General features: G+C 41.1%; 4 protein-coding genes across 9 annotated transcripts in view; 2 read left to right on the forward strand and 2 right to left on the reverse strand.

Annotated features, from left to right (window-relative positions):
• Positions 1-900: 900 nt before the first annotated feature.
• Positions 901-14060, forward strand: si:dkey-30c15.10 (uncharacterized protein LOC559353 homolog). Of its 3 annotated transcripts, XM_053677769.1 has the most exons (25): positions 902-1073; positions 1204-1330; positions 1743-1822; positions 2715-2897; positions 2990-3076; positions 3545-3717; positions 3793-3885; positions 4083-4160; positions 4548-4689; positions 5402-5817; positions 5950-6035; positions 6493-6622; positions 7087-7222; positions 7763-7930; positions 8010-8136; positions 8751-8799; positions 8938-9003; positions 9102-9134; positions 10223-10244; positions 10338-10447; positions 10595-10648; positions 11560-11646; positions 11756-11863; positions 11976-12112; positions 12878-14060. In XM_053677769.1, exons 3-25 carry the CDS (start codon positions 1750-1752, stop codon positions 13041-13043), a joined length of 2724 nt encoding a protein of 907 aa, XP_053533744.1. In that variant the 5' UTR covers positions 902-1073; positions 1204-1330; positions 1743-1749; the 3' UTR covers positions 13044-14060. The 3 variants fall into 3 exon arrangements, with proteins under 3 accessions (XP_053533745.1, XP_053533744.1, XP_047010582.1); XM_053677770.1 differs by lacking the exon at positions 10595-10648 and having other exon boundaries at positions 901-1073; XM_047154626.2 differs by lacking the exon at positions 4083-4160 and having other exon boundaries at positions 904-1073.
• Positions 14061-15016: 956 nt separating this feature from the next.
• syt1b (synaptotagmin Ib) lies at positions 15017-19803 on the reverse strand. The gene is made up of 10 exons (XM_017465489.3): positions 19651-19803; positions 18739-18914; positions 18095-18270; positions 17490-17597; positions 17234-17401; positions 16709-16876; positions 16501-16618; positions 16307-16378; positions 15563-15696; positions 15017-15473 (listed from the first exon to the last, which is right to left on the reverse strand). Exons 2-10 carry the CDS (start codon positions 18911-18913, stop codon positions 15270-15272), a joined length of 1323 nt encoding a protein of 440 aa, XP_017320978.3. The 5' UTR covers position 18914; positions 19651-19803; the 3' UTR covers positions 15017-15269.
• Positions 19804-20962: 1159 nt separating this feature from the next.
• On the forward strand, positions 20963-24382 carry bbs10 (Bardet-Biedl syndrome 10). The gene is made up of 3 exons (XM_017465479.3): positions 20963-21162; positions 21654-21832; positions 22409-24382. Exons 1-3 carry the CDS (start codon positions 21154-21156, stop codon positions 24003-24005), a joined length of 1785 nt encoding a protein of 594 aa, XP_017320968.1. The 5' UTR covers positions 20963-21153; the 3' UTR covers positions 24006-24382.
• Positions 24383-24814: 432 nt separating this feature from the next.
• si:dkey-30c15.17 (acetylcholinesterase) overlaps positions 24815-25364 on the reverse strand; it is a 7936-nt gene continuing 7386 nt past the window's right edge. For all 4 annotated transcript variants that reach the window (XM_053677779.1, XM_047154628.2, XM_053677778.1 and 1 more), the window contains 2 exons: positions 25357-25364; positions 24815-25267 (listed from right to left, as the gene is read on the reverse strand). The exon at positions 25357-25364 is cut by the window's right edge and continues 165 nt beyond it. In XM_053677779.1, the coding sequence (XP_053533754.1) occupies positions 24815-25267; positions 25357-25364 (461 nt within the window). The remainder of the gene's footprint in view (positions 25268-25356) is intronic.

The raw sequence follows: 25364 nt of genomic DNA on the forward strand, positions 1-25364 counted from the left end.
ATTTCTTTTGTACCGAGCAAAAACTCTACCACCCAAATAGTATCTGCTCAGTGCTGCTCCTTTAGACCCGAAGAATGAGGTATGTGGGTGCCAATACTTTATGCAGAACAGCATATGGGTTACCTACAAATGACCTGTCTGATGAATTACATATATTTATTGGTGGATGTTAATATATTTTGCATCTATCTCACCTGCTGCTGAAATAAGTAATCACTGCCCTAAGAAGAAAATATATATATATATATATATATATATATATATATATATATATATATATATATATATTTATTTATTTTAATCTAATTTCATATTTTTACTAGTGGAGTGCTATGTCCATACTCTTAGACTATGAAAACCTGTTTTAATTTAAAAAAACACTGTAGGGCAATTTATTATTATTATTATTATTATTATTACTAGTAGTAGGAACAATACTGATATAATAACAAATAATGTTTTATAATTCCATAGTGCATGAGTGTTATCACTTATCACTAACAAATGACTATAAATGTATGTAAATGACATGAAAAGAGATTTATATAATCTAAAATGTACTATGTTAAATATATAGATATATCATTACCTCTTGCACTAAGAAGGTACAAATTATTATAACAGAAATTATTTTTTAAAGCACTTTACATGGGTTGATATTTATATTGATACTCCTGCCATTGGTTTAAATTGATTATATTAATTTATAGCTGTCAGAGTTTTGTGTTTGACGCTTTTCAATTATTTATTTTTAAATATTTTAAAGGCCCTTTGTCGTAATTTCCGTGGAAACAGGAAGTCGGGGCGGGACATATCTAGTGGCTCCTCCCCCCTTTTAAAATAGCCAATCGCTCAACAGAGGCAACTTCAGCAAGGGGGAGGGACGCCTCAGATTCTAGACAGCATTTGATTGGACAGAAAATCTGATGAGCCGCTAAAGTGCAAAATGATATCATTAACACTGTTGATCCGTCTCGGTGGTAGAGATAGAGCGTAAATTTTGAACGCGTGCATCTTCTAAATGTGAATTTTGTCGTTGTTATAAAGCGGACTAACTTATAGATAACCTTAAGGTGAACTTATTCGTACTAAAAGCCACAAAACCTGAGTTTTGATGTCATGGGGACTTTAAATGTATTTCTGGTGTCAGTGTTGTGAATGACCAACAGGGGGCGTGTGTGTGTGTCTCTTCTCCCCTCCCAGCGCGGCCCCGCGTCACCGCCGTCACGCGCATGCACCAAACGCGCGGAAATTCAAAAGTTCTTCCTTCAGTTTGAACGAAGCGCGTTCACGAGAAGCGGCTGTGTGTTAGTTCAGTCCTGTCACTGAGGTAAGAGAAAATAAAACATTTACACAATTTAAACTCGGTACCAAATCAGTCACCTTCCTTCTCCTGATCTACAGAGCGCGCGATTCATGTTGTTTGTTTGTTGGTTAGTTATCTTCGAAGTTAATGTGCTAGTTAACAGTTAGCTTGAGTGAGCTAATGTTGTTGTAATGTAGACAAGTTGTTCCAGCTTTCCTCAGCTGTTTATAAAGACTGTTACACGAACTACACAATCTCCAGTGGAAATGAAACTCAGAAGCATTCTTAAGCTGTAAAAATTAATATGCTAATCGTGTAATTAGCTTGTTAGCGTCAGTGCTGTTCGCTAGCTAAACGTTTTCTAAAAACAAACAAACAAACAAACAAATAAATAAATAAAAAGTTTGACTAATTTGCTCTCCCCTGGTTGTGACAGTAAGAGGATGGAAAAGCAGACGGAGAAAACCCCAAAGAGGCAGAGAGACCCGCTGGAGGAGAACACCTCAACTTCTATTGGTGTGTGTTTCAACTTCCGGGTGAAAATATCATATCGCGATACTTTACCCTGCATGATATTTGTATAAACAGAATCACGATATAACCGGTATTAATCCCCTGCAAGTGTTACAAGTTGGTCATAGTTCAAAATAAAACTGTCTACAAAAATAAATTAACTGCAAATGATATTATATTTTTTATTCTAATGAATAAATTGTTCATGTTTTACAAATTTAAAGGCTCAGTACAAAAGTTTAACATTGAATCAGCTGATTATAATCAGTTTGTAATCGCTATAAATATCCATGTATATATTTTTATTAAGAAAATGCATCATGATACCTGCAACAATATCAAGATATCGATGTTATGTGATCATATTGCCCCGCCCTCTTTTACACAAACCTTCACTTAGCTCCGCTCTGTTAAATCATTCCTCCGCTTCTTTTCTGTCTTGAGGTAAAACCTGATCTTCTGCTTTTTTTTTTTTTTTTGACTGACAACCTGGATATGTTAGTCACGTTTGCAAGTGCAAAAGTTTTCACCCCCTTGGTTTCCATGCTGCAAAATAGAAAACACAAAAAAAAATTGTTTAAAAGAAATCCAATGAAAAGGTGAACAGACACAGCTGGTTTAATGGGAAAATTGTAAAAATAAAAAAATAATAATCTAACATTTTTGCAGAATTGTTTTCCTCCTTTTTGATGTTAAATCGTTTATTTTTTACATTAAATATAAAAGTATTATTGTAAAAGTTTTCCCTGTTTTGCTGGAAGTTTCTGAACAACCCTCTATATCTTGAGGAATATCATGTATCGTTAAAATTATCGTGATTTTGATATTTTTGTCGTATCGCTCAGCCCTCACTTCAATATTAATGTTAATGATGATCCTTTTGTGGTGTGTGTAGAGCTTGAGGGGGAATTAAAGAGAAGGCGCTTGGCTGCAGGAGGAGTAGAGAATCATAACCCTGAGCAGCGAGCAGTGAGGTCTCCGGCCCGATCACGGCGCGTAGAGTCGGAGGTGAAACCGGACACGCCCGCCGTTGCGTCAGTCCGACTAAGAGTTCAGCAACTTGCTCAGAGACGGGATGGTGAGAGAAGAGTCATTTATCTTCCTTTATCCATGGTGAGCTCTGAGTGGTTTGTGTTTATAATGTGAGTGTGTGTGTGTGTGTGTGTGTAGGTGGGGCTGCACTGGTCCAGCGCTGTATGTCAGACCCCGGGACAGAGAGTCCTTCCAGCACTTTACTGCGAGATGTTTGTCACATCGGTGAGTGTTTCAGCGTCGTCCTGCTTCCTGATCTGTCATTTTCATCCCGTTTCCTCTCACAGAGTCAGACCTGGAAACATATAGACCTTACGATATGGAGATACAAGCACTCTAAATTGTTTATCTTTAAACACTTTCTTATATTTTTGAAATATAAAAAAAAAAAAGAAGTATGGAAATTTTGGAACTATTTTGGGGGGAAATGTGAGTGTTGTTTTGTACAGTAACACGAAACATTAGCATTCTAAATCGTTTATTTAAAAATTAAAAAAAACATGAACATCTAAAGACCTGGAAAAGTACACCTTAGAAAATATGTTTCTGGAATTTTAGCTAATAAACCTACAGGCCACGCCCACAAATGACAACAGAAACGGTTTCTACATCATAAACATTGTTGTTAGTTACTCACTATCACGAACACACACCTGATGGTAAATGATTACTGTGTGTGTGCATGTTTTTCAGGTGAAGGAGAGTTTAGCTCTCGGTTGGAGCGCTTTAAAGCCCTGACCCCAGAGAGCATCCCCGCCCCGGCCACGCCCAGCACACGCCAGCTCTCCAGCTTTGTCCACAACATGCAGCAGCAGCTCAACACCGTCATGACCCCCAGCTCCAAGGAGGCTTCCCGCATACGCCAGGTACACACGCACACACAATCAACCTGAGTGTGTGTAATCTCCCGGGTTGTGTTACTCAGTGTGTGTGTGTTTCAGGCTCGAGAGGATGAGCTGAAGTCACTCAGGGTGCAGCCTCTCACAGAGAACATGTGGCTCAAGAGGAGCTTCTCTGACCCTTCACTGGCTGAGGTATATTAATCTTATTTGATAAGTTCTCTCGTGTATTTTTGATTCGTAAGGATGCATCACAGTGTTTTTTTCAGTCTGAGTGCCAGTAGAGCAGTATCGGCGAGGGTGAACATTTTAAGAATGGTCGCACGGCGCCGTACCGCTCGCTGGTGCTGCTCTTCATTAGTACGTAATGCAAATTCTAACGTTTTTGTCAGAGGGTTGCGTCTCCAAGCAGCTCTTGTGTTTGCCAGAGGACCCGAAAAGTTCCCTGGCCTCCGTTACAGTTTGACAATGTGAGCATATGTCTTGTTTGTTCGAGGATGGTGATGTGCACCGGGTGTGTGTGTGTGTGTTTAAAACTGGTGGGTTTTTCTCCCTACACATTTAAAGGTGTAATAGTTTATCACTGTGGAAAGCTGCATGTCTAAATCATCACACTCTTGTATTTCTGATGTGTTTGCTGACGCTGTGACTATAAAATCTGATAAAACGGACCAGAGGAGTGTAAGAGCAGAACGCTTGAGCTGATACGGATGATTTATAAAGTGTTTTTTACTCTTCTTACTGTAATCGATAGACGTTAAGCTGTGGTACAACAAACATGAGTATCTTTAAATAAATAAACTGATGTTGGGTTTCCTGAGTGTGTGAGAGGAATCAGCGTTTGCTCTGTTTGTTAGGACGACTCCAACATCAATTTAAAAGAATCCGAATGCAGTTTAAACTTCAGTGGAGTGAACGAGATGACGGGAGACAGTTTCAGTGCCACGTCTACCTTCACTGCGGAGATACAACCTCCTGCTACAGCACTCTGTCCTTCAGGTAAACCTGCCATCATGGCACTGCTGAGTTCTGCATTCTGATTGGGTTAGAAGGTGTTTGAGTTTTCTATAACAGCAACTCTGACAGTAGTGCAGGTTTATATTAATGCTCTTGTTCTAAATATAATACAGTATCGTTTCTACAGTAACGGCTCATTCACAGTGACGTGTGCAGCACACGCTCCACTGATGATAAACGGATTAAGAAATGTGTGTAATCACTGATATGGTAAGATGTTTATGTAACATGTATGGAAGGAGTCTCCAGTGTCAGAGCTGTGTAACAGTCCGAGGTAAAGCTGTAACTTTTTTAAGTTTTCCGACAAGCTGCGTTTTTTAACTTGAAGAGAGAGAGTAGAGAGAGAGAGAGAATAGAAGGAGGGAATACAGAGAGAGAATAGAGAGAGGGATGATGAGGGAACGAGTGTTTATAGCTGCTATAACGTAAGCAACAACAGGAACTCACTTCATTCCTCAACATTAAATGTAATTATAAATGGAGAAAACATTTGATGTGTCGTTCTTTAATAAAAAATAAATAAATTTGCATTCGTTGCCAAATTGCTGTTGTGTAAGAGGAATAAAACACTCGGGCATGTGCTTTTAGAGGAAACTAATCAACCTGACCTCAGCTTCATCACCGGGCAGTAATATAAAGCTTCAACAGAATGGATTTAATACACTCGGGGGGTTTTTTTTGTTGTTGTTTTAAGAATCGCTTCCTCATGAGGGAATGAGCACTTCTGCCTTAATCGACACGATGTTTGAAGACGTCTTGCAGGCCGCTGACAGAGAAGAGGAAGAAGAGGAGGAAGAGCAAGAGGAGGAAGAAGAGAAAGAGGAGGAAGAGCAAGAGAATGACAGCCGTGTCTCTGACGGCAGAGAGGAAGCCGACATGGAGACTGCTGAAACTGAGCCGAGGTCGAGATCTCCGAATTCTATCCTCGGAGGAGATGAAGAAGCTTGTGACGGAGAACAGAAAGAGTGCGAGAACCGGAACAAAGAAGAGGAAGTAGCTGGAGAGAGAGAGGAGAGCGCAGTGAGTAACGAGGAAGACTTCCTGTCTCTCCCGCCGAGCTGCATCCTCTCTCCTCTCAGCAAGTTTGTGGAGGCCGTCGTCACGCCGATGGTAAGCCACTTCCTGGTTTTGACGAGCATTTCATCTTGCGTACACTGATGAGATTATTTTAAAAAGTTAGTCTTCTCAACTTTCCTGTATTTTGTAAGTCAACTTTACATTTAAAAAAAAAAAATGATTTAGAGGTTGACGACCACTGCGCCTCCACCCATGGTGCTGTGCGATCCTGCAGAGGAAGTGGCCACGCCCCCTGCTCCACCTCTGTACAGGTAAGATCACGAAGAAGTAGGCCAGTAAAATGTGCCACTAGGAGCTCCAGCATGCTTTTTGGCTCGGTCATGTATGGATTTCGTACATAACATCAGTTCACATGCAGTGTAATAATCCTTTAATTAGGCCGCCTGAAGTAATCAAATGAAATCCAATCATTTATCATTAACCCACTAATATTAATCAACCTCCACTAATATTGGCACCCTTGGTTAATATGAGCAAATAAGGCTGTGATAAATTGTCTTTATTGTTTAAGCTTTTGATCTTTTGTTAAAAAATTCTCTCAAAACTACTTTCACAGCCTTATTTGCTCATATTTACCAAGAATTAAAAGTTTTGTATAATCAAAATTAATCAACACATTCTGACCAATCGCAATCCAGGATGTGAGGTAAAGTGATGCTTCCTTTTGTTATTAATTATAGTTGTTTCTTTAATTATTATTATCTGCAGTATTGATGCGTACCGCTCTCAGAGAAAGAACCCTCCTCCGTCCTCTCAGAGTGTAACTCCTGGAGTTCAGAAACAGTGTGCTGAGAAATCTCACCTCAAACCAGCCGTCAACACCAAGGAGACTATAAAGGTGTGTGTGTGTGTGTGTGTGTGGCTGAAAATGTCCTCGTAAAACTCAGTCAAAAAAATACAAGGACCGAAAACAATAAAAACAGAACTCACCCGAGTGTGGAGACCGTGGATCTGTTGTGAAATAGACGATTAGATGAGAAAATTATTTAAATAACTAGATTAAAACAATAGTTGATTTTTTTTTCTTTTTATTTATTTTTTTCCTTCTTTTCTTTTTTTTTCTTTTTTTTTCTTCTTCTTTTGTCAGTACAAACCTACAGAACACTAATAACAATAAACGCTGCAACCCAAAGCACTCGGCGTGTTTGATTCACTTTGATTCAGTAGAGTTGATTTAGAGTTGAATCAGTTTCTCACTGGAGTTCACTTGCTCAGATGCTCTTGGGGGCCTCAGTGTTCTCACTGTATGTGTGTGTGTGTGTGTGTGTGTGTGTGTGTGTGTGTGTGTGTGTTTGTGTGTAGGCTTTCAGTGACGAGGCATCCGTGCTGCAGACCGTTATTAACCAGACCATACAGGCCCTGAGCTGCTGCAGTGATGAAGAACATGGCAAAGGATCTCTGCAGGAGGCAGAAGCTGAGAAGCTCCTGCTTGTTTCCTGTGAGTAGAGAGCGTATCTTCTTTATCAGATGGGCGCCGTTCTAACGAGGGCTTGTACGTGGTATATCAGTGATGTTTCAGAGAGGTTAACACTAAGGTACGGTTTGTTCTTAAAGCATTTCCAGTCTAGCTCATATTTCTCACGTGCAACATTATTACCAGTCGTATGAAAAGAAGCGAGTGGGGTACGATTCTTCACTAGTGTTCTGAGCGTTCAGCTACGTCACTTCCTGTGCTCATGAATATGGGGGCAGTGGAGACTTGACGGTTAAGGCTTTGGGTTTCTGATCAGAAGGTCGGGGGTTCAAGCCCCAGCACTGCCAAGCTGCCACTGTTGGGTCCTTGAGCAAGACCCTTAACCTTCTCTGCTCCAGGGGGCGCTGTACCATGGCTGACCCCGCGCTCTGACCCCAACCTCCTGACATGCTGGGATATGCGAAGAAAAAAAATTTCACTGTTCTGTAATGTATATGTGACCAATAACTCATTCTCATCATGAATATACCAGCTGAAACGGTCTACACGTGTTGTGTGCTGCAGGTGAGAAGCGTGCGGCCCTGCTGGCCGAGATCGGGCGACTGAGAGAGGGAGGAGCAGGACGAGAGCCAGAGTCCCGCGCTGACCGTCTGCAGCCGTGTAGAGGCACCGTCAGCATCAACAACATCCAGCTGCCCCTCAAGGTGGAGTTTTTGTGCTCCGCCCACACAGGTGAGTTCAGGACGAGAGAGAGCAGTGTAAATGCAGTCGTTGGTGTACAGCTTCAGTGATGCGCCGTCTCTCTGTGCAGCTCGTCCTACTCACTACTTTTTCATCCTGATCCGTTACGGAGCGTGTAACATCATAGCCACGCCGCTGGCTACTGCTGCAGATGCTGAGAACGGAGACACCATCACCTTTCCCACCTCCATCACACTGTCAGTCTGTTCACTCATTATTATTGTTATTATTATTATTATTATTATTATTATTATTATTATTATTATTATTATATGAGGGTATGTCCAATTGAAACCCTGTCTGATATAAATTACAGTTGAATCTAATTTAGTTTCTGTTTCAAAGCTTCAGTTCCAGTTAATGATGAGGTTCAGTCAGAACTAATGTTTCTTCCCAAGATAAATGAAGCTATCTTATCTTAATTTGTCAGCAGTCAAAAGCAGGAAATATAACTGGAATGGGAAATGTGCCGAATATCATCAGACACTGCTCTAAGTTAATATTTCTGATGCGTTACCCAATATCAGATACGAGTTTACCTCGAGCAAAATGTTGTGTAATATTAAATAATACTGCACATGAAGAAGCATTAACTTAATCTCTCTCTCTCTCTCTCTCTCTCTCTCTCTCTCTCTCTCTCTCTCTCTCTCTCTCTCTCTCTCTCTCTCTCTCTCTCTCTCTCTCTCTCTCTCTCTCTCTCTCTCTCTCTCTCTCTCTCTCTCTCTCTCTCTCTCTCTCTCTCTCTCTCTCTCTCTCTCTCTCTCTCTCTCTCTCTCTCTCTCTCTCTCTCTCTCTCTCTCTCTCTCTCTAGGCAGGACATCCGCTCTAACTTTGAGATTGATGTAGAAGTCTACAGCCTGGTGAGTAGATCTATATTATACCAGTCCGCTCCAGAGCACTGTTCTAGCCTTTCCTTTAGCCCCCGCCCACACACACTGCACAGTAACTGTCTGTTCTTCAGAGTTTCATTTTATTTTCTTCACCTGTTTGTGTTGTAGTCCAACAGCGCCGCTAACAGCAGCAGTGCTAGTGTTCAACAGCACCGCACGTCCACCAGATCAAAAGTAAGTACACGGGTTATACTGCTAATACAGTGTGAGGTGGGTAAACGTTCAGATAAAGCTCATGCTGTGTGTGTGTGTGTGTGTGTGTGTGTGTGTAGGCAACACCAAGGAAGCTACTCAGCAGCATTAAGGTACTTTTTTTTTCTTCTTTCTTCTTCTGTTAAGTCTGTAAAATAAGAGTTAGTATTAATAATCATTATATTATTATAAGAATATAACTTAGTTAATTATTATTTTCAAATAATTGTATTAACAATATAAATTACTTTATATTTAATCATGAATTATCTTTTAATGAGTTTTTTTAAATTGTAATAATGAGTATTGATAATTCTATTAATAATGAAGGTAATAATTTTTTGCTGTTTTAAAATTCCTTATGTTTAATAGTTATTATTATTATTATTATTATTATTATTAATGTTAATATTTTTGTGTAATGTTTTTAAATATATGAATTAGGTACTAGTTTGTTTTTTTACTTTTTACAAATCTCTTAATTACTTATAAATATTACTCAGCATTATTATTAATAATACTATTCTTAGGGGGTTTTTTTTACTTTATTTTTGTAATAGCAATTATTATTGTTAATAATATCCATTATTGTTTTACTTTAACACTAAAAAAATTATTATAAAAAGTTTTACTTTTTGTATTATTTTTGGATTTGATAGTTAATTATTATTATTATTATTATGATGATGATGATGATGATGATGATGATATTGATGAGTTGTTGTTATTATTAGGGCTGGGTGATATGGCAAAAATATCATATCACGATACTTGAGGACGTTTCTACGATACACAGTGCGAATTATGATATATAATTTAGTTAACAAACTATCTGCAAAACAGCAGTAAAATAAACAAAAATTATGATACTTTTCTTTAAGACCTACAAAGACAAAAGATTAAGTTTTTAAAAAACAAATATGTAATTATTAATAACAAAAAACACACCACAATACCAACAATATCTCAGAAAAGTGTATCATATACTCATTTATCACAATATCAATATTATCAATATATCAACCAGCCCTAATACTTCTTCTCCTTCTCCTCCTCCGTCTTCTGAATCTTCTCCTCCTTCTCTTTTTCCTTCTCCTTCTTATTCTTCTTCTCCTCCATCCTTCTCCTTCTACTTCTTCTTCTTCTCCTTCTTCCAGAGTAAAATGATGAAATGGTCACACCTGTGTTTTCTTCCCTACAGAAATCCAACCTGTGTTCCACTTGTAAGTGTTTTTATTTCCCGTCAGGTTTAATGGCGTTAATGATTCTGTACCTGCTGCTCTCTAATCTGTCCTTGTTCTTTCTCTTCACCACAGCTGGATCTTCATCTGCTCTGGATCCTCGGCGCTCCAGTAACTTCTGTTTAGTGGGTTCTCACAAGATCACCCTCTCCTCCTTGGGGCAGAGCAAGTTCCCGCTGGACAAGGTGGGGCTTTAAAGAAAACTCTCGCGTGTGTGTGTGTGTGTGTGTGTGTGTGTGTGTGTGTGTGTGTGTGTGTGTTGCACTGTGGTGGGGTCTGTGGTTATGTAACTGCCTCCTCTTTCCTTGTGCCCTGTTTTTTTCTCCTCTCAGATGAAGTTTGAGGGCAAAATCAGGCGACTCCTGGGAGATGAGTTTCAGGAAAAGGTGTCTGACTGCCTCCTCTTCACGTTCTTCTTTCTGTCTCGGTGTTTGGTGTGTGCTGTACTGTCAGCTGTATGGACTGTAACTTATGTCAAAAATAATCGCACATGAACGACACACCGGAAATACACTCGTGTTCAGCACAAATATGACACGTATAAACCTTTCTTCACATTCTTTATTCTTTTTTTTTTTTTTTTTTTTTTTTTCTTGAATATTTTATTTCAGCCCCGCCCTCTCTGTTGTTCGAAGCCACATGTTTGGTCACGCCCCTCAAAACGTTGCTGTAGTATGTTGCAGTCAAAACCCTGGTTGTAATCATGTGATTAATCTTCCTAACCCCTGATTCATAAAGTTGGCAGACATTGTCATTCTTAATCACAGCATGAGCAACGTAAATATAAGGATTATATAACCTTAGGTTATATTCAGGTTAATACTGACTGTGTAAGAGATTTAAATATAGATATAGATCGTTCTCAAAAATATCTTTCTATAAAAGAACAATAATTAGGGGATTTGATGATTTATTTATTTATTTATTTATTTTTTAACCAGTGACGTGCAGAGACGTCTGTACAAATATTTCATAACAAATGTTTGCTTTAATTTTTTAAACTGATATTTTTAGAATAGATATAAATATGAATATTCTAAACCTAATCTGGAGACATGCATGTATTTCATCGTGACTTCTGTCCTCAATTTGGTAGCTTTTTAAAAAAATCCTATGAAGTAGATATTTGTGAGAGGAACGAGTTAAATTTTCCCTCTTGATTGTTAAAGATGAAAATTAAGATTTGTGGGTGTTTTATGAGTTTTGCTTGAATTTAAGTTCAACTTGCGGTGAAACATTTTGTTGTAATGAGTGTATGAAGTGATTCACTGGTTTTGATGTACCTGTATAATTTTAGGTGCCCTTCCTGTCTCCCCTGGAGGGTCACGTCTACCTGCGTCTACACAGCGAGAGTCACTCCGACGTACAGCACCAAGGATTTCTGGTGTGTGAGAGAAATAATTGCATCGTATTGTTCTCAAGTACGATTTGACACGTTTTGTTCATACACTGTGTTTATTTCTCTTTATAAGTTTTTTTACTCTCCTCACCAGACCATGTTTGAGGATGTGAGTGGATTTGGAGCGTGGCAGCGCCTCTTCTTTAAGCTAGAAGGAGGTGTTCTCTACTACTGGAACTACCCCAATGAGATGGGCAGCAAGGTGGGAAATGGCACGGCTCTGATATGGCAGATTGTTTTAAAAAAACTCTCAGAAATACAGCTTTCTGTGCTGTTTCTCATTTCTCCTCTCTTGTTTATTGTTCCTCTTTCAGCCAGCAGAGGGCAGCATCTCTCTGTGTGGCTTTGACAGTGTGAGGCCTGTGGAGAGGGACTCCTGCGCTCGGCCTCACACCTTTGAACTGGTGAACTCTAGGACCCTGCAACAAGACCACAGCCGCACCCTGACCAAGTATGATGTTCTGTATATTATTTAGTCCAAATAATCAGAAGTCTGTTATAAACCAGCTGCTGCTGAGTTCTGGACTGTGATTGGTTAGAAGGTGTTGATTATTTTTCTAACAGCAGCTCTGACAGTAGCGCAGCTGCACATCACATGTGGTCCTTTTTAATACGGTATCGTTTCTATAGTATTTCTGTAGTATTGTTCTATAGTAACGGCTCATTCACAGAGTCTTCATATGGAAACGTTTTCTTAAAGTAAGGAGATGTTTCTGTAACAGTCAGAGGTAAAGCTGTAACTTTAAGTTTTCCCACATCTTCATCACAGAGGAGTTTACACCTCTTTACTGTTTCTCACTAACACAAGCAAACTGCGTATTTATTATTTTCGTTATTATTATTATTTCAATCTTATTAACGTGAACAGAGAGAGGGATGGTGAGGGAACGAGTGTTCATAGCTACGATAACGTAAGTGACAACAGGAAGTAACTTATTTCAACGACATTCCACAACATTAAACGTAACTATAAATGGATAAAAGTATGAAGTGTCGTTCTTAAATAAATAAAAATTGTAATTGTTGGTACGTTGCTGCGATGTAAGAAGAATAAAAAAACCTCAGATGTGCTGTTACAGGAAAATAATCAACTTCAAGATGGTAACAGTAACTCCACTTCATCTCTCATTTATTTATTTATATATATATATATATATAATATATACACACACACACACACACACAGAGAGATAACGTCTTTTCCTCCTGTGTGAAGGAGCTGGTTCTCAGCAGACACTCGCGAGGAACGAGCAGACTGGATGGAGAAGCTGAACCAGGTGCTGCTGGACCTCCACACGTGGAGCCGACGAGCTGCTGGAGGAGAGAGCGATCAAGCCAATACCTCGTCTATCACGTCGACGTCACGTGAAAGCATCCTGTAACACGTTATTGATGCACACACTGACACCAGATACATCTGTGAAAGCAAACGCGAAGGTAATTTTCACACAGTGTGAAGGTTAAAACACACTGAGTCTGACAGACCGAGCACAGCTTAGAGCTGTGTGTGTGTGTGTGTGTGTGTGTGTGTGTGTGTGTGTGTGTGTGTGTGTATAATTATACATGTTTTAAACGTCACAGTATAACAGTAATATCACCACACTGATTCACACTACAAAGCTCCAGGATAATTGACCTTTACCCTATATTCTGGATGAAATCAGGTTTTTTCTCTCTCTCTCTCTCTCTCTCTCTCTCTCTCTCTCTCTCTCTCTCTCTCTCTCTCTCTCTCTCTCGTTCTCTCTCTCTCTCTCTCTCTCTCTCTCTCTCTCTCGTTCTCTTTCTCTCTCTCTGATCAGTCTTGGTGGAGGACCATGTTCTCAGGTTTAATGAAGAAAAATGTTAAGTACATTAACGGTATTGTGGGTCGTTTTCGCACCGTGTAGGTGTTTATTATCGGCTTTATTTCGCGTAAGATGGGAGACGTCTAATCTTCCAATCTTTACTAAATCCTATTATTTCATGAGATTATTCCAATTCTTTATTTTATTTCCTTTCGTAACACATCGTCACTGATTACAGATGGTATTTATCAGTGTTTAGATTGTATTATGATTTTTTTTTTCTTTCTTCATACGCCTTATATTCTGTACTTATAGCCCATGTTCATGAGACACGCTAACATGGAGGGAGAGATGAAGCCATCACGACACTACAGATTAAAGATTAATTACATTAATGATGGCTGTGGTGTTTGTGGATTGTTGAGCTGCGGCTTGTTTTTGGATTAAAAACTGAATGATATAAATTATATACTGGACTATTAATTATCACGCAGTATAGACGAGTGTATTGTTTTCTTGTGTTTCCTGTTTCTGTATGTTATTTCCTCCTGTCCACTGACTGTATGTAATACTCTGCTCCAGCTACTACAGAATAAATACGGCTGTGAAGACCTACTCGTGGGAGTTGATTTATTGTTTACTGAGACCTGTGCTTGTTTCTGTTCACCCGGTCTGTACCGTCCAGCAGGAGTAAAGTTTCTGGATAAACCAAAACACCAATGTTTATTAAAAAAATCAGCAAGTGGAAAAAATGTTTTTATATTGTCAGATATATTTATCTAGTATTTCTGCAATAAGCAGAATATGTGACTATTAAACCAGTTTCTGTTCTTTCTTTTCTGATTCCATCTCAAATTCTTAAAATGAGCAAAATGATTTACTAATAATACAAACGTTTGTAAAACGATGTCTAGAACTAGGTTTAATAATCTTATATTTGGAAATAGGAACTACTATGTAGTTAGCACGTTCTCCTCACACCTCCAGGGTCGGGGGTTCGATTCCCACCGTGGTCCTGTGTGTGTGGAGTGTGCATGTTCTCCCCGTGCTGTGGGGGTTTCCTCCGGGTACTCCGGTTTCCTCCCCCAGTCCAAACACATGCATGGTAGTCTGATTGGCGTGTCTAAAGAGTCCGTAGTGTATGAATGTGTGTGTGAGTGTGTATGTGATTGTGCCCTGTGATGGATTGGCACCCTGTCCAGGGTGTACCCCGCCTTGTGCCCCATGCTCCCTGGGATAGACTCCAGGTTCCCCGTGACCCTGAAGAAGGAGTAAGCGGTAGAAGATGGATGGAACTACTATATACTGCAGATCTGATGATGGTCCACTAAGTTCACTTCCTACAGGAAGTGAATTTATTTTTTTGCATCATTTGGCTACATTTTAAAAAAAACATTCATGCATAAACACCAAAAAATTAAGCAAATAAAATGTTTTTGTAATATTCAAAATATTGCCAGCATTAAAAAGAGTGCTAGCGTGTTATTTTCCCCAAACACTGAAAATGATTTTACATTGATTTAAATAGACTTTACAACACAAAGACAATACAAATGATGTGGATCAGAATGTAGAGGAAGATTTTATTGAAGAGATGAACAAAGATCAGAAGATTTAACAAGTTTTGTGGGGGGGGAAAAACATTTTGATAGTCAAAAGAGTCGACTCTTTGCTCTGACTCACTGAAATGTGGCAGAATTTCTTCACTGACTTGTTCATTAATCGTTAAATTTACACAATAAACTTTAAATAAAATCCAGAGCTGAACTTTGTGTTACAGATGAATCATCACGCTGATGATGATTCCCTCTCGAATGTGAAGCTTCATTTCTTTTTGAGCTCTGCGTCCACGTCTTCGTCAGGTTTCAGGGCGTGCCACTGAGCGATGGGTCTCCTCGGACTGGCCAGCACGTCCTCCCAGTGCCGCTGCTCCGTCCCCGAGCTGTTCGTTCCCACCAGGATCTTCCCGATGGTGTCGTTCTTACCGATCTTATCGTAGTCCAGCACGGTCACGATGATCTGAACTTTCTGTGGAAAAGCACGTGACACACTCCCGATGTTACTCTTTAACCGTACTGCTCTGGAATAAATGATCATTTCTACGTCATTTATTTTACCTGAATTTGTTCAGATGAAACCTCAAAGCTGAACGATTCGTTGTAATACGGGTTCAGGGTGTTTTTCTTTATCGTCGTCTTCTTCTTCTTCAGTCTTTTGCCGTTCTGCATCAGGTGGATCTTCACATAAGGATCTAAAGAAACGGACGTGCAGTAAACCACACACATGTCGCATGTGATCATGTTTCTGTTTTTTTGTCATGCGATTTTGCCTTGAAATGGATCATCTAAACCCACGTAAAGACCAGTCCATACGGGATTTTACGATGCAGTTTCCGAAGCTTTTTGTGCTTTTCTTTTGCGGAAAACTACTCGAATTGGTGCAATGGTTTCGCACGCTCCTTCACAGTGATGTTTGTTGGTAAATGAGACCTGTGTGGAGAATTACTCACATGCCCTACATGTACAGTTGCAATCAAAATTATTCAGCTCCCATTGCGTACCAGGTTTATTGTCAAAATTTGGGGAAACCACTTGAAGTACTCGTCGTGTGGAACTATTTCAGTTGCTTTTGTTTGATTTGTTCATTAAAAACAGCTGAAAGTCTGTACATTCTGACAATGAAACTGATTTGCAATGGGGTTGAATAATTTTGATTGCAGCTGTATAGAAGGGGTGTATTTATTTATAATCGCTCTATCCGGTGTCACCCAGATGAGGACGGGTTCCTTCTGAGTCCGGTTCCTCTCGAGGTTTCTTCCTCATATCGTCTCCTCTGTCTGCTCGTTAGAGATAAATTCATACCTTTAACATCTCTATCCTGAGTGTATATATTTCTGTACCGCTGCTCCGGGACGACGTCCACCGTTAAACACGCTGCACACACAACACTGAACTGAACTGAACTTGTGAAAATTTTCAACACAAGTATCAAACATTTTTTTGAACTAAAATATATTTTAATGTTAAAAATTATTCATCTGTTTTCGTTCACGCACCTGAGAGACCACCAACATCCATTTTCTTGAGGTTTTTGGCCTCCAGGATGACGATGGTGAGTTTCCCAGCAGTGGGGACGTAGCGCAGGGACAGACAGATGTCTCCTAACTTCTCCTGCTGCAAAGAAAAACACTAACGTCACTAACGTAAACATCTCAATAAGGAGTTGAACGTTTCTTCCCTTTATTCCCTCGAGTTTCCTCGTACCTCCTCGTGTTCCACCTTCTGCAGTTCTCGCCATTCCTCGGTCACATGACTGAAATCGACACGGTTCATTGGCACTCTTACAGCTCCGATGGCGTCGTGTTTGGAGAAACGATCAAAATCATACACGGTCATGAGAAGAGTCTTTCCTCCGAGCTCTGAGTACGGAACCTGCAGAGACGATTTCACCGTCAGTGACGAAGATAACAGTAAAGATACAGAAAGAGCAGCTGCTGAACTCCTTCATGAAGTGTTCAGTTGAAGGTGTTTGTGTATAAATGGAGCTGTAAAAAATCTTCCCAGGGATTTTACACTTTCCACCTCTCTCTTCTACTCCAGGATTTTACACTTTCCACCTCTCTCTTCTACTCCAGGATTTTACACTTTCCACCTCTCTCTTCTACTCCAGGACTTTACACTTTCCACCTCTCTCTTCTACTCCAGGATTTTACACCTTTCCATAAACAAACCGCTGCGTTTACACGTCCATTCTGAGTGAGTTGATGAATCAGTGATGTGGAATTTCACCTTAAAAGTGAAGCTCTCATTGAAAGTGGGATTCAGAGTCTTTCTGTGGATTTTAGTCTCAAATTTTTTCTTCTTGTCTGGGAGGAGACAGAGCTTCACGTATGGATCTGACGTCCCGCTCATGTCCATGGCAGCCAGATCTTCTGCCTGAATCACTCCTACAATGAGCTGAGATCAAAGAATCAAGAAAGACAATTCAACAAAGGAAAGAAAGAAGGAATATCATGGAATTGTCTTCACTGTGAGCGGTTGGTACCGTGTCCTCCGTGAAGTTGTAGTCGAGACTAAACTGAAGTTTTCCCAGATTCACCTCCTCTTTACACTCCACCTGCTTCTCCTGAGGTTTGGAATCATGATGCTGAATCTGAAACACATTCAGTCTGCAGTCAGGGACCACACCATACCATACACCACACCCACTACACCACACCACACCACACACCACACCCACACACCACACCATACCACACCCACTACACCACATGATACCACACCACATTATTATTATTATTATTTACTCATGAGTTAATAATTATTATTTACACAATGAAATTCTTTTCTTTGCATACCCCAGCATGTTTGGAAGTTGGGGTCAGAGGTCAGGGTCAGCCATGATACAGCGCCCCCTGGAGCAGAGAGGGTTAAGGGCCTTGCTCAAGGGCCCAACAGTGGCAGCTTGGCAGTGCTGGGGCTCGAACCCCCGACCTTCTGATCAGTCACCCAGAGCCTAAGTAACCCTTAACCGCTAAGCCACCACTGCCCCCCCTCTCATCACACGACATCACATCACACACCACACAACACACACCACATCACACAACAGCGCTCACTTTATAAATGATCTAAATGATCTGACATGACCTGTGTAATGCCTTCATCCCTCACACTCGACATGCCGATGCTCTCCTTTCTGCTCTTCTCATTTCCTGGTTTCTCCTTTTTCCTCTTAAACACAAACTTCCTGCAGACGCAGATGCAGCAGCTGAGAATGAGGAGGACGATGATGAAGCCCAACGCCACAAAAGCCCAGGAGGGTACTGGAGCGGTATTCACAGAAACAAATTAGGATCCAAATAAAAATTTATAATAATAAATCTAATGACAGTTTCATTTAGAGCCTGTGAACGAGCCGTTACTATAGAAACGATAAGGTATTAGAGCGAGAGCATTAATATAAACCTGCACTACTGTCAGAGCCGCTGTTATAGAGAACTAATCCCCACCTTCTGACCAATCACAGTCCAGAACTCATCCCCACCTTCTGACCAATCACAATCCAGAACTCATCCCCACCTTCTGACCAATCACAATCCAGAACTCATCCCCACCTTCTGACCAATCACAACCCAGAACTCATCCCCACCTTCTGACCAATCACAACCCAGAACTCATCCCCACCTTCTGACCAATCACAATAACAAATTAATAGATAGATAGATAGATAGACAGATAGATAGACAATCCTGTGTTGACTGAAAGAGAAAGAAAATGGCGGTTTTTCTCACAGTGGACTTTTTGAAGGTCATTCAGAAGTTTGGTTCTGGTGGAGATCGTTAGTTCTCTAGGTGAGTTTTGGGGTGGGGCCTGAGTGGGTGGAGCCTCAGAGTTTTTTAGCTTCTGCACAGATGTGGTAGATCCAGGAGACGGGGCCAAACCAGCCTCCATATCACTTCCCTGCATTCTGTAGAAAAACAGACAAGATAAAAAAGAATAAAGAATAAAGAATAAAGAATAAAGATTAAAGATTAAAGATTAAAGATTAAAGCACATCTACTGAAAATCTGATCACAGAGGAAGTGTACCTGATCAACAAAACAATACTCTCATCAAATTCATAAAATACATAACAGTAAATGAATCATATGAAAAGAATACAGAGGAGAAATGAAAAGAACACACGTGTAATTTTCACGTGTGAAGTCCGTGTGTCTTTCTGTAAGTGAAGCTCCGCTCTGTAAGCACGTGAAAGTTTTAACCTTCAGATTATTTTGAGAAACGCAGAGTAAGAGTTTATTGATTTCTGCTCGAATCTCAGAGAAATGAGACGCAGTGACACTGACACGACTCGCATTATGCTGAACACACACACCTATAGCAGTACCTACAGTACAGATAATCACACACACACACACACACACACACACACACACACACACACGCGTAAGTCCTGCTCATTTCTCTCAGTATTTTCACTCAGGACTGAGACAGGGATCATGAAGATAAATGATGCATGCAATTTGTTTGCTTTAAAAAAATTCTTCTTCTTCGTCTTCTCCTTATTATTATTATTATTATTATTATTATTATTATTATTATTATTATTACATTATCAGATGTAAAGACAATTAAACAGCATCAGGTTTAAATAAAAAGGAAATGAAGATGTAATGAGTGTCGATGAAGAGAATGAGTCTCACCTGTTTCCCGGTGAGCGTCTCAGCTCAGGAGTGAATGATTCAATCAGAGTCTGATGGTGAGATTGGACTGCATTACTGCTGGTGTCAGAGAGGAACAGAGTGATGTAGCAGAGGTGATATGCATGTGTGTGTGTGTGTGTGTGTGTGTGTGTGAGAGAGAGAGAGAGAGAGAGAGCGAGAGAGAGAGAGAGAGAGAGAGAGAGAGAATATTACATAAAGGAACCATCTTCATTTGTACATTACTTCATTTTAAACAATAAAATAATTAAGATAATGTGTTATTTTTGTGACGTATTAAAGACATAAACACATAAATGGGTTAATTAAGGAGTCATAATGCAGCTAATTACAGGATGATGTGAAGGAAAGTTTCAGAACTGCTCACTTTTCTTTTTTACTTTCCACCAACGGATTAAATTGTGCAATGATATATATGTAACATACAGTTATCTATATATTATCTATATATTATCTATTCACACATAAATATGCATTAAAGATGTTTCCTCTCCTATCTCTCTTCTTTTTTCTGTTAAAGAACACATTACAGAGAAATAAATGTTATTAAATAAATGCAAAATCGTAATTCAAAATATCTTTGTCTATTACATTTATAACACCAAAGTCAAACATAAAATTACATGAATGCTAATTAGTAATGAAATAATTCATTTTATATTCTTGAAAACATGGAACAGAGATTATTGCATCATCGATAAATGAACAATAATTAGTTAAAAAAATATATATATATATATAAATAAACAATCGATATTTAAAGTAAAATATTTTATGAGCAAGTAGTTTGTTGATTTGTTTACGTAAAGATTTTATTTAAAGAAATTAACATGCTTTTATTAACGCAATCCAAATGACATCTAAATTCAAATACGTTTCAATTCCTGTAATTGATTAATTAATTTAATTAAAACATTGAAATGAATATTAAATTCCTGTTTGATTACTGAGCACACAGTACATGGACTTACACAGGCACTGTACATACACCGCATGTTTTAATTACATTTATTAAACCTGATGAAATTAGGCCTAATGATAAATTGTTTAAAAAAACGAGGCTATATAAATGTGAGGTAACTCTAATTAGTGATAATTCAGTACATAAACGCTGTTTTTATTTTAAATATTAATTGTCCAAGTGAAATAAGCCTCAGTTGGGTTTTTATTCAATCCTGTAGTGTCACTATGTGACCGCTAGAAGGCGCAACACAGTGAACGTAAATGGCGCTGCGTCATTAAGCGCGATTTCTAAACGCGGCCACACGGGGGCAGCAGCGACCCATTCACCACTTACTCTGGGACAGAGAAGAAGAAGAAGCGGAAGCGTCTCCTGGATACAGAGACAAGCCGAGCAGCCGGACAACAACTCTGGATATAAACAGTCTTTTTATTTTTATTAAACATAAATTAGTAATGCGATTAAACTGACCCTCGGTTTCTGATAGAAAAATATAAATGATGTTCTAGGAGTCATGCTGAGAAATGGCGAAGGTAATGTTAGCTAGGTTTATATCTAATGGAAGATGTTTATTCAAAGCAGTAATGATTTATTATGAAGTTTGTAAAGAGAAAACACAGGAAGTAAAAGGTGTAAATAGAAGTAGATGTGTGTGCAGGTGGGTGTGTGGTGTTTAAAATACAGAAAGTCAGTAGAGTTGGATGATATAATCTCACTGTTCACTTTCTGAAGTGAGAATATCACACTTATATATATATCACTCATAAATCCGGAGCTTTACATTTTCTCCTTGGTTTAAATAATGCACTCGTCTGGACATTAAATTAAACATCTCAAATAAATAAATAAACAAATAAATAAATAAATAAATAGAGTATCAGTAGAACCCAGAGGCTCTCAGTTTGTTAGAAGAAAATTTAATGTTGTGATACAAGGCATGTAACTTTTTAAATATAATGCACGCTCCTATGTTTTAGGTGTTCATCCTGCCTGTGTGTGTGTGTGTGTGTGTGTGTGTGTGTAGGTGAGTGATCCCCTGCAGGTGTGTCTCAGTGTGGTAGGAGCGTTGGAGTGTGTGGTGCGGCGGTGTGTGGGACCGAGCGGTGGGACTGTGATCTTCACTAAAGACACGGGAGAAACATTAATCACCAAACACGGACACCGCATCCTTACTGCGCTGCACCTGGAGCATCCTATAGCCAGGTCTCTGTCTCTCTCTCTCCCTCTCTCTCTCATACACACACACACACACACACACACACACACACACACCCCTCGTTAGAACAAACTGTCACATGGGTCTGAGTCAGTGTTATGAGTCACTGTGTAGAAACGCTGGAAGCTGTTGTACCTGCTGTAAACTCACCTGTAGAGGTAAATGTAACACAGTTACCATGTGTAATCTGTGTGATTCCCTCTTATACACAGGAAGTGTTGTCATGGCGACATTCCTGGAACCTGTCCCTCTTTTGTGTTGTCTCTGGTGCACAGCCGGTCCAAACCCATACGTTTAAACCGGACAGTACAGAGATCATCATTTACTCCGTTCGGTCTCAGAGGGGAAATTCATACTTTTGATTCATTTGCTATTTGGCTTGATTGAGTTTCACGCCAGCTGGGCCACTAGGGGGCGTGTGTGAGGGGGTGGAGTCAGAAATCTGCTCTTATTTATTGGCCAGAAGCGGTAGGGATGTTTTGTGAGAAATCACAGAGGTGTTTTGCGGGTGTGAATGTTATGTTGTCTGTAACGCGCCACTTGTCCCTGTGTTTGTTTGGCAGGACGGTGTTGGAGAGTTTGTGTGCACACGATGGCGTTACAGCAGACGGCTCCAAGTCGTTTATCCTCCTGCTGGCTGCGCTGCTGCGGGGAATCCGTGACTCTGTGCATGAGTCCTCACGCACACACCGCCGACACGCGTCCTGGAAACTGGCCAATCAGCTTCATGCGTTCTGCTGGGACGGGTTGGACGATGTCGTAGCTCACGGCGTCGTTCCTTACACCTCGTCTCTGTTCGGACCCGGCGGATGTGAGCTGGAGGGCGGAGTCTTGGCTGCGTTGGTGGGTGGATACGTCGGTGGGCGGGTCAGTCCCAGTCAGGCCGAGGTTCTCACGCCGCTGCTGTGTGAACTCTACGCGAGGCTCGGACACGGACACACGGACGGCGCGGCCATCTCGTTTATTCACTCGAACTTCTCGCAGCTGCACACGGCCGTGTCGGGACTACACAGCGCACGATCACACGTGGTGGAAGGCCTCCTCCTGGCTTGTGATTGGTCCGTTTGGAAAGAGGCAGACGGCCCGGTGAAGGCGCTGGTTGTTTTTGAGAAATTAGACACACGTGATGATGAGAGTGTGAGCATTCAGCTTCAGGACGACTGGACGGTTCACAGTGACGGCGTCGTACAGGAGAGATTAGCGACAGTCCTGCGCCTGCAGGTGAACATCGTGCTGTCGGCGGTGAAGCAGCCGGACTGTGTGCTGGTGTGGGCGTGTCTGAATAACGTCTCCGTGCTGGATTGCTGCGATCCGGAGCAGCTGGACCTGCTGTGTGAACTCTGCACTGCAGAACCGCTCACGGTGCAGCCGCCGATGCGTGTCGGGACGCTGACACACTGCCGCCGCTTTCAGCTCGGAGGACGCAGGTACGCTAACGTCGGGGTCACACACACGTCAGTGCACACACACACCCTGGTGCTGTGTGCGCCCGCTGCAGGACCGCTCGAACAGAGCGTGAGCGTGAGCCGAGGCGTGTTCTCCATGCTGCAGCATCTGAGTCAGTCTCACAGACACAACGACGTCTCGCCATGTCCTCAGGAGCAGCGTCTCACGTCCTCGCAGCGTCTCACGTCCTCGCAGCGTCTCACGTCCTCGCAGCGTCTCACGTCCTCGCAGCTCTTCTCACCATGTCCAAACCTGTGCCATTGCATTTTAAACGCTGGTGATGTCATCCCCGTGGGAGGAGCTTTTGAGTTTCTCTTCCATCACTCCTTGCTGCACAGTAACCATGGCGACCCCGAGAGCCGGAGACTCCTGGCCGAGGCCGTACTGAGCGTGCCCAGATCTCTGCACACCCACAGACCCGGAGATTTCCTTCAGCACCTCGCGCACTTCACCAGTAGACTGCTGCAGCCCCATGCAATCAGAGAGCCCGGCTCAGGGTCAGAGTTCATGTGGGGTTTGGGAGCAGATGGATCCGGGCGTGTGTGTGTAGAGCCGGTCTGTAGTAAACACCAGCTGGTGGCATCTGTGCTGCAGTGTGTGAACAGACTGCTGCGTGTGGAGACTGTCATACACACACCGAGGTCACTCGCCCTCGCAGCAGCAGAAGATGATGATGATGATGATGAAGAAGATGATGATGGAGACAGGACGTGACACCATGTGACCGATTTCCTGTAAAAGCGACCTGCACATGTCATTTAAATCATTAAAATTAACCAGGAATATGCAAATTTGGAAACGCCCCCACGTCCTCCTGTCGTCCCGAACGTTATTTAACATCAGACAAGCCTTTCAGAATATATTTCAGTGTTGCCATGACAACCACCTACTCTTCATCGCTAAAATTAGTTTGGTAGATCACTAAAGCCTCTGCAGCATGTTATCTTCTAATAATTTGCATATTACACATGATTGGTCCAAAGCTGTTATGTTTATTTAGTGACATCACAACTACTCAAACAACCATTGAAACAAACAAACAAACAAACAAACAAACAAACAAACAAACAAACAAACCCAAACGCAGCGAGGGTGCACTGCAGCTTTATTCGCTGAACAAGATGTGTTCATCGCTTTTATTTCACATTTTACTTTTCATTCCAGAAAAATGTCATTTCTTTCATATATTCATATATATATATATATATATAACACCACACTAATAAAATACTAATTCTACAGTAAAAAAGATCGACGAGTAAACTCTCTCAATTCTATCAGAGTCAGTGTAAGTGTTAAGCACAAAGTCACTGTCAGGGTTTCAGTAAGATTAACGGAACATTAATGCAGGTGTTTATTAGCTTCTACATGTTAAAATGTTCTGTGGGTTTAAAACAAACAGCTGTTATTTATTTACTTTCCTCAAACAATAAAAAGGATTATAATTAAGGCACGGTTTTAGTTTTCAGTTATATTCATGCAGCCTTGCAGTTAATACGTTGATGGTGTCTTTAGTTCCTCGGTCAGTAAATGTCCAGACGATCCCAGAAGTCACAGAAACGATCTCTGTTTCCGTGCTGAAGGTGGGACCGCAGAGTTAAATTCAGAACCGGCCATCCCTCAGCAGGGGTGTATTTAGGCCACGGTGCGAGCCTCTGGTTCCTGCAGAAGGGCGTGTGTTCTCTGCGACAGTTCGGATCTCCGGAGTGAGCGAACGCCCCCCAGTAACACACCATCTGATCGGCCAGGCGACTCTCCCGAGCCGTGAAGCTGAAGTTCGCCGCGGAAGCCGAGTCGAACAGGAACGGAAGCTCCGCCCCATGACAGGCGTGATCGTAACAGAAAGTCAGCCCCGCCCATATTCTGTGATCCGAAGGGGCGTGGTCAAATACGTACATCCACACGGCTCCACCCGTTCTCAGCGCAGAGCGAGCGGACCGCCGAGCCGGACACAGGAAGACGAAATCCGTCACGATCTGAATCAGAAAGAGAAACGATGAGCGACTGAATTACCGCTTGACGTTTACCAGAATCCAGACTGCAGTGTGAGGATTTTGCGTCTCACCTGAGACA

The sequence above is a fragment of the Ictalurus punctatus genome, chromosome 4 (genome assembly GCF_001660625.3).
Source record: "Ictalurus punctatus breed USDA103 chromosome 4, Coco_2.0, whole genome shotgun sequence".
NCBI lineage: Eukaryota > Metazoa > Chordata > Actinopteri > Siluriformes > Ictaluridae > Ictalurus > Ictalurus punctatus.

Bases quoted from the DNA above. Each gene is read 5' to 3' on its own strand.
- si:dkey-30c15.10 (XM_053677769.1), top strand. From the start codon at position 1,750: ATGGAAAAGCAGACGGAGAAAACCCCAAAGAGGCAGAGAGACCCGCTG. The intron at 3,718-3,792 runs GTACACACGCAC...TGTGTGTTTCAG, and splicing joins AGGCTTCCCGCATACGCCAG to GCTCGAGAGGATGAGCTGAA. The intron at 8,800-8,937 runs GTGAGTAGATCT...TTTGTGTTGTAG, and splicing joins ATGTAGAAGTCTACAGCCTG to TCCAACAGCGCCGCTAACAG.
- syt1b (XM_017465489.3), bottom strand. From the start codon at position 18,913: ATGCAGGGAAGTGATATGGAGGCTGGTTTGGCCCCGTCTCCTGGATCT. The intron at 16,877-17,233 runs GTGAAATTCCAC...TCGTCTCTGCAG, and splicing joins ATGAGAGCTTCACTTTTAAG to GTTCCGTACTCAGAGCTCGG. The intron at 15,474-15,562 runs GTAAAATAAATG...GCTTTTCCACAG, and splicing joins TTTCATCTGAACAAATTCAG to AAAGTTCAGATCATCGTGAC.
- bbs10 (XM_017465479.3), top strand. The intron at 21,833-22,408 runs GTCTCTGTCTCT...TTTGTTTGGCAG, and splicing joins CTGGAGCATCCTATAGCCAG to GACGGTGTTGGAGAGTTTGT.